The sequence below is a fragment of the Coturnix japonica genome, chromosome 7, assembly GCF_001577835.2.
Source record: "Coturnix japonica isolate 7356 chromosome 7, Coturnix japonica 2.1, whole genome shotgun sequence".
NCBI lineage: Eukaryota > Metazoa > Chordata > Aves > Galliformes > Phasianidae > Coturnix > Coturnix japonica.
Genome location: NC_029522.1, coordinates 27,681,010 through 27,697,946, shown reverse-complemented (window position 1 = coordinate 27,697,946; position 16,937 = coordinate 27,681,010). Strand labels below are relative to the sequence as shown.

The following is a 16,937-nucleotide window of genomic DNA, read 5'->3' as shown; positions in this document are numbered from 1 at the left end:
AGGGACAGGGATAGAGATAGGAACAGAGATAAGGAACAGAGATAGGGACAGAGACGAGGTCCGAGCCCGCTGCCCCGCCGCCACCGGCACGTTGGTGTGTGTGGAATCTGTGCCTCTGCCACACTTCGCTGCTGAAACACACGGTAAGGGCTAGCTGAGAACTTGTTCAGCTGTTATTTTGAATTAAATATATATATCTATATATACAAAAAAATGGGAAAGTCTGGCAAAGTTCAGCGTATAACCCTTAACAGGCTCATATAATCGCCCTTCTGATGGGCTATCTGCTGTTTAGCATAAGGAGAAATCAAAAGTGCTGCTTTCCACTGCAGTTCCACACAATATCGGTTGTCCCTGATCTTGGTTCTCTTCTGCTTCCTCTGTTATAAACCTCCAATGGCAGCACTGCCCGATGTCAGGGTGCAGCACTGTTTGGTGTTAGCAATATTTCTCTCTCATGTAGGGTGGTGACATGTAGAATTGTTATGATTAATTTAATCTGGGGTAAACGGATGAGTCTCTTGGGAAGGCTGCCGTATGCTGACGGCTTGTTGTGTACTTATTGCTGATGGAATGAGAAACAAAGGCCACGTTCTTTTGCTGACCAGCAGTAAGTGGCGAAATACTAAATCCAGCAGGAGCTACATGGGCCATTTGTTTCCACTGAGCTCTGTCACGACTTGGAAATACAAATCCAATCCTGAAGGACTCTGAAGGACAGAGTTGGTACCTGCCATCTGTTGCTTACATCTTACCACTGGCTGCACTGTAACACTGGGCTGCTTTCCCATTAGTAGCTCCACTGAGAGCCCTGAGCTGAAGTGCAAGGGAAAAAAGGCATTTATGACTAAAAATGGGTATTTATGAGCTAAACAAATAAGCAAACAAACCCAAACCATTGCCAGCGATAGTACCTGTTAGGAATAACTTGTAATAAAATGTATAATGAATGCTGAAAGTGTTTTTTACCTCTAGATGGAAAAAGTCCACACACATAATTCATATTAGGCACATTATTAAGGAGTTTTCCATTAAGGACTTCATGATCTTTCTCTCTAGCATTCAGTAACCCCATGTAACTCTAATGACTTCTAGGCTATCATTCATGTATCTTTAAATGCATATTCATTTCAGTGTATTTGTACACATATCTGACAGTTTTGTCTGTATTTTTTTAAACTGAGTTGTTTGCAAAATTGGTAATCACAGCCTGAACCACTGATTAATCAGCTGAGCCAAGTGTTGGGTCAGCTGTGGGAGCACAGGTGAGAGTAGTTTAGCTGTGCTCCCAGAAGGGGGGAAGCTTGAATCCACCTCCTCTAGACCTCATTTAAGGGCTGACCACCACTAAGGCAGCATCTCTTGGAGATTGCTCATGTTGTATATTTGCAGGATGGGACGTTGGATGTTGAGTTAAATTACAATTTGTTCATAGCTTTAGTACTTTAAAAATACTGCTGTTGTCTTGTATAGTATCCTAAATTAATGAAATATAACTACTAGTTTGTGAGCATGGATTGGATATCAGTTAATGAAATGTGTTCTCAGGTTTCAGGACCTTAAAACATCTAAGGACAGTATGTCTGGAAAGCGGAAAATTAAGAGGAGAAGCATAGAAGGTACCCAACCAATTAAATGAAATCTGTGAAATGGAATATATGTATCTGGAGAAGAAAAAGGACAACATTAATTTGAGAACTTGTCATTGGTTAATATCAAACATCCACAAAAAAAAAAAAAAAAAAATTGTAATCAAACTTAAAATTATTTCTGCCTTTGAAAAGCCCTGAGATTTGTTTTGGTTTTAATACTTTTTCTAAATGAGTTTATCCACATTTTTTTCTTCTATTTCTGTTCCACTGAAATAGGAGATGTTACTGGTTTTGTTTTTTTTTTTTTTTTTAAGATGTTCTTTGCTTTTAAAAGTGGATTGAATTATTATATTTACCAAAAGAACTGAAGTTATTTTAGGTTTAAGCATTCAGATGTCTAAAATTTACAACAAAATGTATATGATTTTACTCAAATCGAATGTGCTCTTTTTTTTTCACCTGATACGTTTCAATAATATTTTAATGTCCAAAATTAAGTATATTTGCTTTGCATGACTGGTGAGTGAATGATATGCAATATACTGGTGTTTTATGTAATGCAGTACTAATATACTGATGTACTGATGCAGGTTGTGGAGCAGTTGTTGCTCTTCCAAATGCAGATAGGATAGTGAAAGAAATCTGTGATTCATGCAGAGCTCTAAGAAAAAACAGGTAAGTAGAATTAATATTTAATTTGTGGCTGTGTATCCAAAAGTGAAGACAAAGCAAGAAGTAGTCTGAATGTGGAAGGATTTACTTTGTGCCAGATGTTAGATGCAGCTATATGAGTTGTAAAATGTTTCTTTCTTCCCAGTGTCAATCACTGGTCCTTGCAGGATCAGGATATTGCACTACATGAACTGTTGGTTTGGTGCAATGTAAGAAATAACTTGTGGTGAATAGTTTTACATCAGTGTTTGACCTAATTAAAAACAGACAACTGTCTCACATGCAGCTTTAAGATAGACTGTATTTTCGATCTCTTTTCAATCAAAGGTTTTTTGTTTGTATTTTTTTTTCTCCCCATGTTTGGATTTTCCATTCTTCAGAAACCAGATGGCAGAAATCTGAGTCTTGTCCATACAGCCTCTGTTCTTGCAGGCGGGCCATAGCATAGCTCATAAATGACAAAGAATTCTTTGACATATTTTCCTGATGATTCATAAAAAATACATGCTGGAAGCAATAAGTTTTTGTCAATAAGGGAAAGATGGAGCAATGTGTTTTCCTATTCATACTGTGTCTCTGTTGTTTGTTACTCACTGTTATTTGTGATCAGTCACTGTCATAGCGGTTAGATGCTGCTGGGGAGAGCCATGGCTTCCTAGATGGATCAAGAATGAGAAAACACTGGCATCTTACAAGCTTATTGTTCCTATTATTCTGAAGCTGAATGATTATTTGAACTGTGTAGATACCTTCCAGTTATTTTCATTTTCTATTTTGGTTTTTGGTTTTGCCTTTTAGCCAAAAAACACCGACAGTCAGACTGTGGCAAGATAAACAAGTGGCATGTTGTCAAAGTAAAAAGCAGTTAACGTTATGGATGGGACAGCACACCTCTCCACCTTTCTTGCAGAAGAAAGCAATCATAAGACATGGCTTTGACTTCAGCTTTCTGCTACAGGCTTCATGCCCAGAATCTAACATTCCAAAATCTTTTAAGGATTTAGGTGCTTTCCAGATAATAAGAGCACATATGCAACAAGGTAAGTTCGAATTTAAAAGTCAGAACTGTTCAATAAAGTGAAACATCACTATCAAGTTAGATGCTAAAGCCTCAGAAGTCCTTTTTCTTCAAACTTCAAACTGTCTTTTAGTTTGTTTAAATTCTTCATATGAAGTGGGCTTCAGCCATGTTGCCTGCCTTCTGTAATTATGTGTGTGTATTTAGGGAATGAAGGAGATAAAGAAAAGCATCATAAAAAAAGATGTTCCAATTCCCACTTCACTGTATAATAAAACTGACCCCACATAATGTACAGTGGAATTCTAGGCAAGGACAGGATGCCATCTCTTTTGCTTTTTTTCCTATGACTGGAAATTAATCAATTCATAATTGAATTAATTAGCTACTTGTTGAACTCAGCAAACATCTGAAGTTTAGAAGAAATATTTGTTTGAATTATTAGAATAAAATATTTTTATATTACCAAATTTCACTGTGTTTTATAGAAAGTGCAATTGTAACTTCCCACTCTTTTGGTTATAGCAGATGTATAGTGAAGTCCTGCAACCACATGTTAGACAAATGTCTGGTCCTCAGAACCCTGCAGTTTGATATATTTTGTAATGAAAATTGTAGTTTGTTTAACTGCTCGTTCACATCAATGTGTTTTGATTTTTAAGGGTTTAATATGACAATACTAGAAAACAGGAAGAAGAGGTCTGAGGTAAGGTAGTATTATGTATTAAACTAAACACAATTAAAAGTTTTATGTACTTTGAAAACTTTAGAAGTAATGATACAAAAGAAGTCTGAGTAGTTTTCTCTGCTTGTTCTTCAGCTTTTCAGATGAACACCAAGTATTTTTATAAATGTTATGATATATATCAGCAAATGTTTGAGATTATATTAGTGTTACATCAGGTAAGGTGATGGAAGTTTAAAAAGATATAGAGCCCTTTAAAATGGAAATACATAAGTTAAGTTTAGGTTTGCATATTCTGTACGTTAGACATCTTAAATGCTTAGTTTTGATGAATTTAAAAACAAAGCAAAGCAATTTTGTTGCATTGATGGGTAATATAAAATTGAAGCCAAACTGAAGAATATTATATTACATTTTATAGTTGATTAAAAACATATTTAACATGAAATTTTGTGAGAAGTGTAAACAGGATGCTTGACCAAAAAAAAAAAAATTATGGCTAGTCCTGTACTTGCACTGAACCTTGTCATTTAACATTAGTCAGAGCACCACACCAGGTGAGCTTTAAAAGCTGCAGAAGATCAAATTCATTGTATATAGAAAAAAGAGTATTTGGTTTTTATAGACATTAATTAGTTGTCCTTTCTACTAGAGACAATAAATCTGTTGTGTACTTTAGCGTGCCTATTGCAGAATACAAAAGCATGCACAGAAGTTCATAAAAAGAGCTATGGAAAAAAAAAACAAAACACATTACCAACTTAGAAAAATAAATTTAAATAATAAATTTAAAATAAATTTAAGCTTAAGAAAAATAAATTAGTTGATGTCAATGTAATTTAATAATGCTTTATTTCACATCGTAGGCTCTGATGATTTCTTATCATTTAGGATTTACTGAGCATTCAAACTAAAACCATACAGACTAGACAAAGCCTTCTGAACTATAAATTTCAAAACAGTGCTCATTGCTTTCCCCAGCACATTCGAACCTCTGCTTATCCTTGGAATGCAGAATGGTTGCATTCACTGAGAGTGCACAGCAAGAAGGAAATTTTGGCACGATAAACTACTGACCAGCCTTTGAATTCATGTATCAAGCACGCTATATAGCATAATACACAGATAAGAACTGATGATATTATTTATTTGTATGTGTGGCCAGGGGTTATTATTTTTAAATTATGGATACTGGCTTGTGCCTTATAGCAAAGAATCCCACTTTCTCTACCACAACAAAATGAGGAATAATTGTGAATCTGAGAAAAATAATGTATTTTCACAGTGTTTTGATATTACACTTTATGTTAGGTTAAATGTAGGAATATGTCAAACACATCAATATATCCTGTTCTGATGTTTTTTCCTTCACCTGTTTAGTGAATTTAGTGATTAGATTTTACATTTGTCTGCTGTGTAGTACATTATTAATTTCTTTTTTTAATGGAAATTACAGTTCCATTTGCCACCAGTGACGTTTCAGCCCATAAGAACAATTCATCTTGCTCCTCTAGATGATATTTTTGTCAATAAGCACGTCAAGATCAGAAATATTTTGAATATTATGAAGTCTGTTTCTCAGCCTATAAAATCAACTACTAAATTTTATCAGTATCAGTTAGGCAGTATAGTAAAAAGACAAGCTGAGAAGTCTTCAGGTGTGATTGTGGCTACTGTTTCTGAGAAGTTCACTCCAACAGAAGACTTGCACTGCTTCAGCAAGAATAAATATCACAAGTACCCTAACAATCAGAAAGAAGAAACTGAAAACGATTTGGAATGGACAAAAGCTGAGATAGCTGCCAATACTGAAAAGAATGTCCAGAAGTCTCAGTTTTCAGTGGCTTGTGAGAATGTAGATATTATGACCCAAGATGGTTTTTGTGATGCTAGTCATTTTTACCTGAGCTCAAGTAATGCTGTGAAAAGCTGTGGGATATTTACAGCTCTGTGTCCTGTGTCAAAAAATACAGATATTTTAAGAGCTAGCAAGAAGGAAGAAAGAGAGAATTCCTATAGGGGTGGTATAGAAGAGAACTCTACAGACATGATACTTTACTGTAGGCCATGTGAAGATACAGAGAGTGTACTCTTCATGCTTGGTGATTGTAATTTAGATTCTTCATGTAAAAATGAAGTGATTGAGTCCTGCCATGTCTTAGAAGCTAATTCTGTAGCTGCAGTAATTCCTGGAGAAGTGCAGGATAGTTCTGGAATACAAACAGAAAATAATGTTTGTCTTCTCAAATTAGAAGTGGAAAATAAAGCAATGTCAGAAGTGACTGTGAAAGGTCAAAGTGAGCTTGTTCCTATAGTCCATGTTGCTTTCTCTGAACAAGAACTACGTAGGAAACCACACATTGCTAAACGTCCTGCCAGAAAAAGGAGCGTTGTTCGTAGCCTGCCTCCTCATATCAGTCAGAGCTTCAACGTTCTTTCTCGCAAAGACAATGACAAAAGTGAGATAAAGATGAATAGAAACAAATGTTCATCAAAATCTAAAAAGAGTAGCAAAACAAGGACACCTGAAGGCTTTGTTGTTTCTGATGAGACTTCTATAAAACACAATACACAAAAGATGAATGCAAAGAGGAAGAATTTTCCATCTTTGCAACTGCCATGTGTGGAATCTGAGACTGTCCTGACGTGTCAAAAAAAACCACCTCAAGCCAATAAATGTTGTTTTCTTCAGAGTTCTCAGAAACTTAAAAAGCCAAGTTCTCCTTGCGGTTGCAAAAATCTAGTTATCCCGAAGAAACCTGTTACTCCACTTCCTCTACAACGTGCACCATCTGCTTCAGATTTTGTACAACTGAAATACAGTGATATGTTCAAGAAAATAAATTCAAATGACAAAGGCCCAGATGTTTACGAGATGTTTGGAACTCCTGTCTATTCTCACGTGCGTGAGCTTGATCAACTTAAGAACAGTTTTTACAGAGATGCTTGTTCTGCTCCTCCTGGGCGTTGCACTGCAAGCACCTGCAGTTCTACCTGCAGTAAAAGAAGAGACAGCAGCCAAATAAGAAATGCTCAGAAGAGGACACGCTGTAAGCCAAAGAAGACCATATCTGTCACTAAACAAAAGCAGAAAGGCTTATGTGCAAACAACAAAAGTACTAAATTGAGTGGTAGCAACACAGAGCAAGATAATGTAATATCTTCTGGTCCAGACTGTCAAATACAAACTTCAAGTAGCATGACATTGTTTCATGGAGACGCAGATTGTCAGCTTATATTTTTAGAAGAGCTTTCACAATCAACGAAGCCAAACAAAATTCTTTCAAATTCAATGTTATCAACTATTAAAGAAGCCTCTTTGGAGCAGTCTCTAGACAGTCAGGATCTATCCAGCCATCAGATAGTTGCTTCCTCTAACCTGGATCTTCTTCAGCTCAGCGATAAAGACTACACAGAATGTGCTGCTATAAGTAACAATTTAATAACAGCAGACCAGAACATTTGTGTACCCCAGTACAGAGTGGATACGAATGGCTGCAAAAGCCTGGAATCAGACCAGGCCTCCTTCAAGACTACAAATCAAGGAGAAGCATTGCCCTTTTCAGATAGACAGGAGTGTCAATTCCTTACACACAAATTAAGACGCAGTTGGTCATACACGCCTCAGAACAGTATTTTGGCAAGTGAACTCACTCAGCCTTCAGTGATTCAGACAACAAATGTTACAAGCCCGAGTTTCCAGACAAGTCAAAACATTTTCTCATGGGCAGGTAATAAAGATGTAACTGATGAGTTGCTTTGTTGTCTGGCTGCAGAACTGCTAATGCTTGAAGATAAAGACATGAACTCTTCAAGAACAAAGTATGCAGGTTCTAAAATGCAGAATACCTGTACTAAAGAAGGAAACATAATGAACAGAGATGGAGAAATAGTACATAATGATCTAGAGAAGGTAAAATTAAATTTTTGTAACTTGCTTACTCCTTTAAGTGATGCTTTAACAGTGTTAGATGAAAGATGAGTCTTTTTCTGTTAACTCAGTATTCAGCGCTTAACTGAAGTACTGTTAATATGTGCTCATTAATGATCAAGTGTCTTTTCCTGAAGCCAGCTGCTCACTGGGTCTTCCAGTGTTCAGCTGAGGATACTGATATTAGATGCTGTCTGACATGGGCCAGATGGTACTTAGGCATGACTGATGTAGCCAGGAAGACTTAGATACTGGGTCAAGTTAAACTGAGAAATTATAGTGATAAAAAGGGAGAGGCTGCTTTAATTGGTTTGGCACAAGTACTGGCTTATCACATCTGTTTAAGTAATGTTTAAGTAAACTTCAAGCTCAGAAGGCTTAGATGGATTCTGGCCCTTACTCATTGAAAAAACCATACCTACTAATGACCTTATCTGCCTGTACTGCTGCTTCTTTACCCTCTTAGTATTTCCTCTGTTTAAATTAAAAATTTACAAGGAAAATTAATTCACTATGTTTGGTTCTCTTCCTTATCCTTCTGCAAACACAAATGCCTATTATACCTCCACTAATACTTCTGGGGATCTGTGGCTGGGTGCAGTAACTATTAGGTTTTTGTTGTTGGTGGTGGTGTTTTGTTTTTGTTTGTTTTTTTAAGTAGTCTTTTCTTGTGAATTCCCCTCCAAGTTGTTTTCACGAGGCTTGGATTATATATGTTACCTAGGGCAAATTCATTGTCATATTACCCCATAAGTTTAGCAAACTTCAGCTATATGACAATAAAATAAATTAAAATGGTAAGTCAATATATATCCTGTTCTTTTAAGTGTTCCTTCTGCCTGGCTTGCTTTCAATGGCACAAAAAGATGGCGTGCTGTAATCTTCAGATTGTTTACACTTGAAAATATTTGTGTAGTCTTAGGTAGCAAGCCATTGGCAAGGACTATATATATATTTTTGTAGAAAAGATTCATGCCAGGTGAAAGTTACTGTCTGTAAAAAGGTGATGATAATATGAGACCTTCTTTTTCCTCCTTTCTTTCTCCCCACACGAACCATCATGCTCCAAGCAGAGTTACAGAAAAGCCTTTCTGGCATCAAGTGAAGAAAGTGGACTGCTGAACTGTGAGGAATCTACTCGAGTACCAGGAAGCAATTTAAATAACAAGGATACTATCATGTGGACAAGAGGTGAAGTCCTTGGAAAGGGAGCCTATGGCACAGTAAGTTGAAGTCTCAGTGTGATAAGGGGTGTGCTGGTCATCTCTGAGCTATATCTTGCCTTATGCATGACTACTGTCTTATCCAATAAATAACTTTAATATTTCAGTGGGACATGGCACATGACAAAAACAAAAGAAGTATTTAAAATGAGTGATCATATGCTTTAATGTCACGTTCCATTTTAATAAATGCTAGTTTCATTGTAGGTATACTGCGGTCTGACAAACCAGGGACAATTAATAGCTGTAAAGCAGGTTGTTTTGGATACGTCAGATCAACTGACTACAGAAAAGGAGTACCAGAAGCTGCATGAGGAGGTTGATCTTCTGAAGACATTGAAGCATGTCAATATTGTAACTTATTTAGGAACTTGTCTGGAAGACAACATTTTAAGTATTTTCATGGAGTTTGTTCCTGGTGGCTCCATTTCCAGTATTCTTAATCGTTTTGGTCCGTTGCCAGAAACTGTCCTTTGTAAATACACAAAACAAATTCTAGAAGGCGTTGCATATTTACATGCCAATTGTGTAGTACATCGAGATATCAAGGGCAATAATGTTATGCTCATGCCAAATGGAATAGTAAAGCTAATTGACTTTGGCTGTGCCCGGCGTCTGGCTTGGGTCAGCCTCAGCGGAACACACAGCGAGATGCTCAAGTCTGTGCATGGGACTCCATATTGGATGGCACCAGAAGTTATCAATGAATCTGGATACGGGAGGAAATCAGACATCTGGAGCGTTGGCTGCACAGTATTTGAGATGGCAACAGGAAAACCACCACTGGCTTCCATGGACAGGATAGCAGCCATGTTCTATATTGGGGCTCACAGAGGACTGATGCCTTCCCTACCTGATCAATTCTCTGGAACTGCAGTGGACTTTGTGCGTGCATGCTTAACCAGGTATGTAGCTTTTTAACTGAAAATCTTCATGAAATGAATAGCAGATTAATAGCAGCCTTTTACATATATCTGAAGATTAGATTTTGTCACTAGCATGTTATTTAGTGAGCGTGGCAGTGGACTCAGAGGCAGGAAGCTTGAATTCTAATCTTCAGATTAGGATTGTTGTGGCATTGTTCTGTGTGAACCATATAACAGTTACCAGAAAAACTACTGTCAGTAAATAGCAACATCATGTATACTTTGTCTCAGAGAGAATAGTATTTAGAAGGCATATAGTATAAGTATTTATATATTCCTTTTATTTATTTGTTTGTTTGTTTATATATACTTTGAAGATAGTAGGAATTGTTAAGGTAGAAGGAAATACACAGGTGGAGTTTCTAATACAGTATTGACTGTATAAAACAAACACACGAAATCAAAACTACAAGTCAGCAACTACCACCAGCAATAACAAACAAAACCTCACATGTGTCTATAGTGGCAAAAGTTTCCTGTATCATCTTATCGTGCTGCAAATGTGACTCCTTCATGCTTCCTTTCCCATAAATTTATTATTTAGGAAATCAGTGTCCTTTATCCTTTTTCCTGTTTTGCTTTTGAAATAAGTCCAAACTGAGGGTTAAAAAGGTGCAAACTCCTTAGTTCTAGAAAGACTGTAATTTCAAATGGCCTCATTAACATTAATTATGTTGATTGGAGATGACAGAATAGACTGACAGATTCAAGCTCAAACAAATAATTGTCACATTCCTTAAATACATTTTTTGTGCACCTGAAACAGCCAAATTCACAGAATTATTCTATGATATTGAAAGATTTTTGTGGAAGAATGATTTTCGTAATAAATTATTCCACTTTTATAAGTCATAAATACCAACTGTATCTTCCCATAAATCCTGCTATCCTGTCAGCCTTATTAAAAAAAAATAAATTAAAAAAGCAACCTGAAAAGGACTAATCACTTGAGAAATAAGAGAAAAATAAATGACTTAGTGTGTACTTAGCTCTTACAAATAATTACATACCATAGATGCACACCCAATTTTCGTACTGATTTTTCAAATCCTCAAATGCAGAGATCAACGTGAGCGCCCTTCTGCTCTGCAGCTGTTGGACCATCCCTTTGTGAAAGGAAGACGGTGAATTGTTCAGAACTCCTGTCAAGTGAGTAAATGTTTTGTATTATGAAAAATATTTCCTCTCGTGAAAGAGATCAGAACAAACTGGGTTAGGAGTAACAGCAGAACATACTACAGATTGGTTGTGTAGACAATAGGTCTATTTTTAGACAGTGCTTAACATTTTTTTTGGTCACATCTGTGTTCATTGGAATGGGCATTCGTTCTTTATTAACACAAGGCCACATATTTTGTTGTTTCTGAGGAAATCTAGAGGGGAAAAAAGCCTACTATCAGCAGCACATGGCAAGCAAGGTAAGTTGGGAGTGTCAATTTTCTGTAAAAACCTATGGAATGTGAATGGTACCAGCAGAAAGCTGTACGGATGCAAAAAGTATCATGAAAGCTCTTCTCAAACTCATAGATCTCAGTCTTTAAATGTCTCTGTGAAGATCCTGTTGAAACTCCAAACCACGCAATTACGTTGTAATAAAACATACTGAAGTTGTTGTTCAGATAGATGGGCCTTTTAAGTGTAGGTGGCGAACAGAAAAAAAAAGTAAGCTGTAGACACATAGCAGTCCTTCTTTTCTTTTTCTGTGGGGGTTTATCAACCACAAGATACTGTGGTGATAATGACAAGAGATATCCAGCTGCACACAGATGTACCATTATTAAGCTGACATTGAGGTAGTTTCCTAGACTCTCTAGATTTATGCATCTGAGATTTGAGACCATCTTTATTTTTATTTTTTTAAATGCATGGCCATTTTATGGACAGTTTTGGGTTGAGATTGGAAGGAAAAGCTGGAGATGGTGTATTCCAACTGCACTGCTTAGGGCAGGGCTGGCAGATGCAGGTTGCTCAGTTACTTGTCCTTTATCTTTTGAGTATAACCAAAGATAGAGACTCTACAGCTCCTCTAGTCAACATGTTCCTGTGTTCAAATCCTTATACTGAAAATAAAACATTTGAGCAGACTGTCTTGTGTTTCAAGTTGTGCCCACTTTCCACCGCTGGATAACACAGGGAAGTCTGGCTCTATCTTCTTGACTGCCCCTCACCAGGAACTGATACACATTGATAGGATTATCTCAGCTGCCTTCTTCAATCCAAGTGACATGCTGTAATTCTCAAACTTCCATTTGCTGATACAGAGCAGAAGAAGCAATGGAGCATTACCTTTCTCTTGTTTGCAGAGGCTGTAAGGTGCCATTTGAATCACTAGAGAAACTACTACTAATTTCCAGCATCCTTTACCTGAAACAGGAGAGTAAATTTTATTCTGAGACTTGAACTGTTTTGAGAAACACTTGAGTGAGCATCGCGTTGATGACAGAGAATAGTCTTAGTCTGCACCATGTTACGGGTAGTTATGCTGGCTACTACCTACTGCTGACCCAATGCAACAAGAATAAATCTGAAAAATATTTTGATACATCAATAGGAGATGATACAGGTATTATCATTTAGACTATCCTCTTTCTGATGGGGCTTCTTTCTCAGTACAGTTAAGATTTTGTGGGAATAAGAAGCAAAATGTGGTGAACCTTATGATGCTGTGAGTGGCAACAAGGTTCTAGGAAGAAATGCAGTAAAATTCAGCCCTGGAACTTTAAGGGGCTGAGCCCTCAGAAGTTAAAGGCCCAAAAATGGGTTTTTCACAAAATGGAAAGAAGAACAAAAAGTTGGTTTGTAGATCAACTTTCTGCAGAGCATTAAACTCTTCAGTTACTTAAAATAGCTTATAAATCTTATATTATTCCAGTAGCCTGACTTCAGACAGCTATTTGGTCTAAACTACACAAAAATGAAGAGAAATCAGTACTTCTAGCAAAATTCTTTATTAATAGTTTCTGTAGGTATGATGTCACATAACAATAACAGAACATCATGCCAGTATAAAGAGAAATCTTAGCATTACAGAAATCTTCAAAGTTTAAACAGTTATCAGTCCCACTTTGAGGAACACCAGCTGGTCCTCATGTCAAAATCCATGGTAACTCGAGCATCTTTACATTAAAGTACCTTGCTGAATAAGGTAAAAGCCCTGACACACGAACTCAGGTAGGATGTACATATTACCTTAATCTTAATAATATACATTATGGAATTATCTCCAAAAAAGCTGCAAAGTAAACATGAGTTTTTACTTAGCATGAAGTGATATTGAAATGAACAGGGAAAGAGCAGGAATGCTTTAAGACATGCAGTTAATTAAAAAAGTTCAGAGCTATGAACCTTCCTCCTTATGCGTATCTTATATGCAAAAGTAACATCCTCTGTTAAAGTCTGAGTTCCCTGCTATTCATGTTAGTAATAGTTATTTAGAGTTTGAATGTAATTTTCAGTTCAGCTAATTAAACTATAGTTAATTTCCATTTTTTATTTTTTATTATTTTTTTTAAATAAGTGTTAAAGTTCGTAAAACCTGAACCAGAAAATGATACCAAAATATGATAGTGAATTTTTGCTTTTGTTTAACCAGATTTAGAGAAGGCGACTGTTGTCTAATGCTTGCAACAAAGATTTTTTAAGCTTAAGTGTGTTAGAGAACCAGAGATATGTGATTGCATACCAGCCCTATGCTCAGCACAGCTAAACAGACAGTCATGTTGATTTTGGGCATCTCAGATAACTCAGCTGGGCCTGGCATCGTAGAACATTCTACAGGCAAGTCTGACAACTGCATATTGCTTACTTAAGGAGATCACAGATTTTTCACATCAGAATCCGGATAACCTCTTAATAAGGAGAAAAGTTGGGAAACCTTAAATCTTTCTTTTTTTCTTTTTTCTTTTAAATGATAAATGACTTTGAAAAGGGACACACTTGCCTTATGATTCATTGTATTTAAGGAGGGCAAGCCTATAATATATATATATATATATATTATATATATATATATATATATATATAATATATATATATAGCACAATATTTATTCCTAAAACTGTGGGCCAAAAGCAAGAGAGCGGTGAAGAAAGCATAATAAAAGCATGCAGGCTACCAGGGAGCATGTACAGCTACACTGTAACACTAAGATTCCTCAACATTTGGAGTTAAAATTCAAGCATGTGAAAACACATCCCTTTACCATTAGAAGATACCTAATACTTATTCTATGTGATAACATTTAAAGCTCTGAGCTGTCACTCAGGAAAAAGTTTCAGACTTTCTTAAGACTTGCCAAACCCAGCTATTCTGCACTGGTCTCAAAACTACAGACACCAATGACATCAAAATATTCCTCTCAAGATACATGCACTGATCTTTTTCTCAAGGACACAGACATCAAGCCCAGGAAACCCACAATTCAGGCTCAAAACTATAATCACCTTGCACGCCTTTCTCACAAAGTTCAACAGGAACTGGTGCTATTTGCTACAACCCTATCTCAAGTCCAGTTCTTGCATACAAGCTATAAAGATCAAAATCTCTCCTGAGGAAATGATTCCAACCCCCAGAGCAGACTAATATTTTCTCCACTATTTCCCAAAGGGTCCCATGCCATGAGGCAGCTTCAGAAAGTGAGGTTGACAGGTATTGCCAAAACAACCTCTCAACTACAGTGTGAAGATTGATTCCGTTTGAGTGGGGAAACATGAAGGAATCAAAACTAAGTACTTCCAACTTTTAAGAGTAAAAATTATTAAGTTCACTCTATCCAGCTCTGCAGGATATTCCTTCTCCTGGAATGTCACTTCCCTCAGCAACATGAAAGAGAACTTATGGCTCTCCCCTCCCATCCCCCAAAGTGTAAAGAGTAAAATATTTCAGAGAATGGATGCATTAATTAGCTAGCTCATTTTATAGTAATTTGTGACATCTATGTCTAGATCTCATTATCAGAATGTGTACTTACAACTGCAGTTACAGAAAGCAAACACATTGTTTCCTCAATCCCCCATACATAATAAGGGTAAGGAAGCTTTCCACCCATAGGCTTACAAAGAGAAAGTTCCTGTTGCTCCCCTCTTCTCCTCCCACTTTCCTCCCCCCCAGCCATGAAAGTAACAAAACCCAAAGCAGTATCAATCATGGCCAGTCCCTTTACAATTAAATTACACACAGGCAGAGTGGGGGAACAGATATATGCAAGGGAACAAATATATGCATCTCTCCAGATGCCATAAAACATCTAGAATTTGCCTTTGTTATGTGCAAATACCATTTACCATGTGTTCCTAAACCTGAGCACCATACAGTGAAGGAAACAAAAGAAATAAATTATACTTGAAATTTCAAGTCAGTTGCTATTTGATTGATTTAATGGAAAGAACTATTTTTGCTAATAACAAAAAAGGGATATTTGCATTTAGAAATGAAGTTGGAAAATTGAACATAGGAAATGGGATAATTTCTGCACAATAGAGGTGAGGTAGGGAATTTTATTGAAAATATTTTTTTTTTTTTTTACAAGTTCTTAGAAATAAAGTTCTCTAATCTCACACAAATGTCTGTACCTCAAAAAATCAGCTATGCTAATATGAAACATTTATATTTACAGTTTGCCAAAAGAATATACAGGACTGCCGGTTTATGCGAATACCGAAGTACCAGATCACAGTGAGATACATAATTTCCGCACTTCCACCATTAGGAACAGAACTAAGATTCAACACACACAAAAATCACTATTCTCTAAACCTCCTATCTCACAAAAAGGGAAGATTCTCAATAGTGTTGTAGCAAGGTCTCCACTAATACTTCATTTTACAAATTACATAACGCATGTACTCAAATTTACAACAACAAAAAAACCCTGTAATCAGTGAGGAATAGAATAATAGTGTTGTCAATTAGCCTTTTATTGCATTTATTCAGTCATTCACTTGTGAGGCCGATGCTGATCCCATTAATTTTCACTTATTTCAAACACCTTATCCAGGCTGAAATTCACACCACTCACTGATGTGCAGTGGGCAACATTAGTGGCATCTTGTTGCGTATCCACTCCCTCCCCATCCCTCTCATCCTTCACTACCACCACACCAAATTTAGTTTCAAACACAAAGACAAATACAGTTTCACATATTTACAGTTACAATGAAAACCAAAACCAATGAATTTTATGGACTTTTTTTTTTTTAAAGAGAAACCAAAAATCAGTTTGGATCTCAATGTAGCACAGCAACATTTTGTCCACAAGAATTCACTATTTCCTAGAATCAAAATAGGAAACTTCTTTTGAGTCAGCACCTTAAGATGAAGGCCTATGCTCTTTTCCAATTTGTATTAGACAGGCACTAGTTATCATCCAGACATTTAACTCAAACTAACGACAGCAATTGCTATATATACAGTACTATGTATTGCTTATCCAAAGTGGCTGTATAAGATGCATTTCTTGGCACAACTATTGAAACAGACTTGAAAAAAAATTAATGTAGTGATCTGAAGACTAATTAAGACAATTTCCTGCTCTTCCATCCATCTGCCCAAACTGTTGTCTAGGGCAGCATATAACGGAGATTACATTTGTTATAAATCAGACCTAATAGTAGAGCTGAGATGGAAAGGAAACAGACTATAAAAGGATAGAAAGTATTCAGCAATGCAGAAATGTAACAAAGAGTTTAAATACATTCTGAATGTAGAAAAATAACCAAGTTGGTACAGATAATATAGCTTTGCATTTCCTACATGGGCCAAGATTTAAGCTTAGATTTAGCAGAGAAGATACTATTGGGATTCCATTTAAATATCCCTTAAGCATAAAAACAGCATCCATAGTTCAAATAAAACTTATTCAAGTAATTACAAGTGTTTGCATTACTGGAAAT

The 16,937-nt window shown here is 36.4% G+C and overlaps 1 protein-coding gene across 5 annotated transcripts in view; it reads left to right on the top strand.

Annotated features, from left to right (window-relative positions):
- Nucleotides 1–16,937, top strand: part of MAP3K19 (mitogen-activated protein kinase kinase kinase 19) — a 38,441-nt gene that overhangs the window by 1,289 nt on the left and 20,215 nt on the right. Inside the window, exons 1-10 of one of the 5 annotated variants that reach the window (XM_015868855.2) lie at nucleotides 33–143; nucleotides 1,549–1,619; nucleotides 2,183–2,267; nucleotides 3,063–3,304; nucleotides 3,945–3,988; nucleotides 5,424–7,880; nucleotides 8,969–9,121; nucleotides 9,329–10,026; nucleotides 11,109–11,196; nucleotides 13,640–16,550. In XM_015868855.2, the coding sequence (XP_015724341.1) occupies nucleotides 1,580–1,619; nucleotides 2,183–2,267; nucleotides 3,063–3,304; nucleotides 3,945–3,988; nucleotides 5,424–7,880; nucleotides 8,969–9,121; nucleotides 9,329–10,026; nucleotides 11,109–11,175 (3,786 nt within the window). In that variant the 5' untranslated portion in view covers nucleotides 33–143; nucleotides 1,549–1,579 and the 3' untranslated portion in view covers nucleotides 11,176–11,196; nucleotides 13,640–16,550. Of the gene's footprint in view, nucleotides 1–32; nucleotides 144–1,548; nucleotides 1,620–2,182; nucleotides 2,268–3,062; nucleotides 3,305–3,944; nucleotides 3,989–5,423; nucleotides 7,881–8,968; nucleotides 9,122–9,328; nucleotides 10,027–11,108; nucleotides 11,197–13,639; nucleotides 16,551–16,937 lie in introns of those variants that run through there. The other 4 variants (XM_032445916.1, XM_015868853.2, XM_015868854.2 and 1 more) reach the window with 4 other exon arrangements.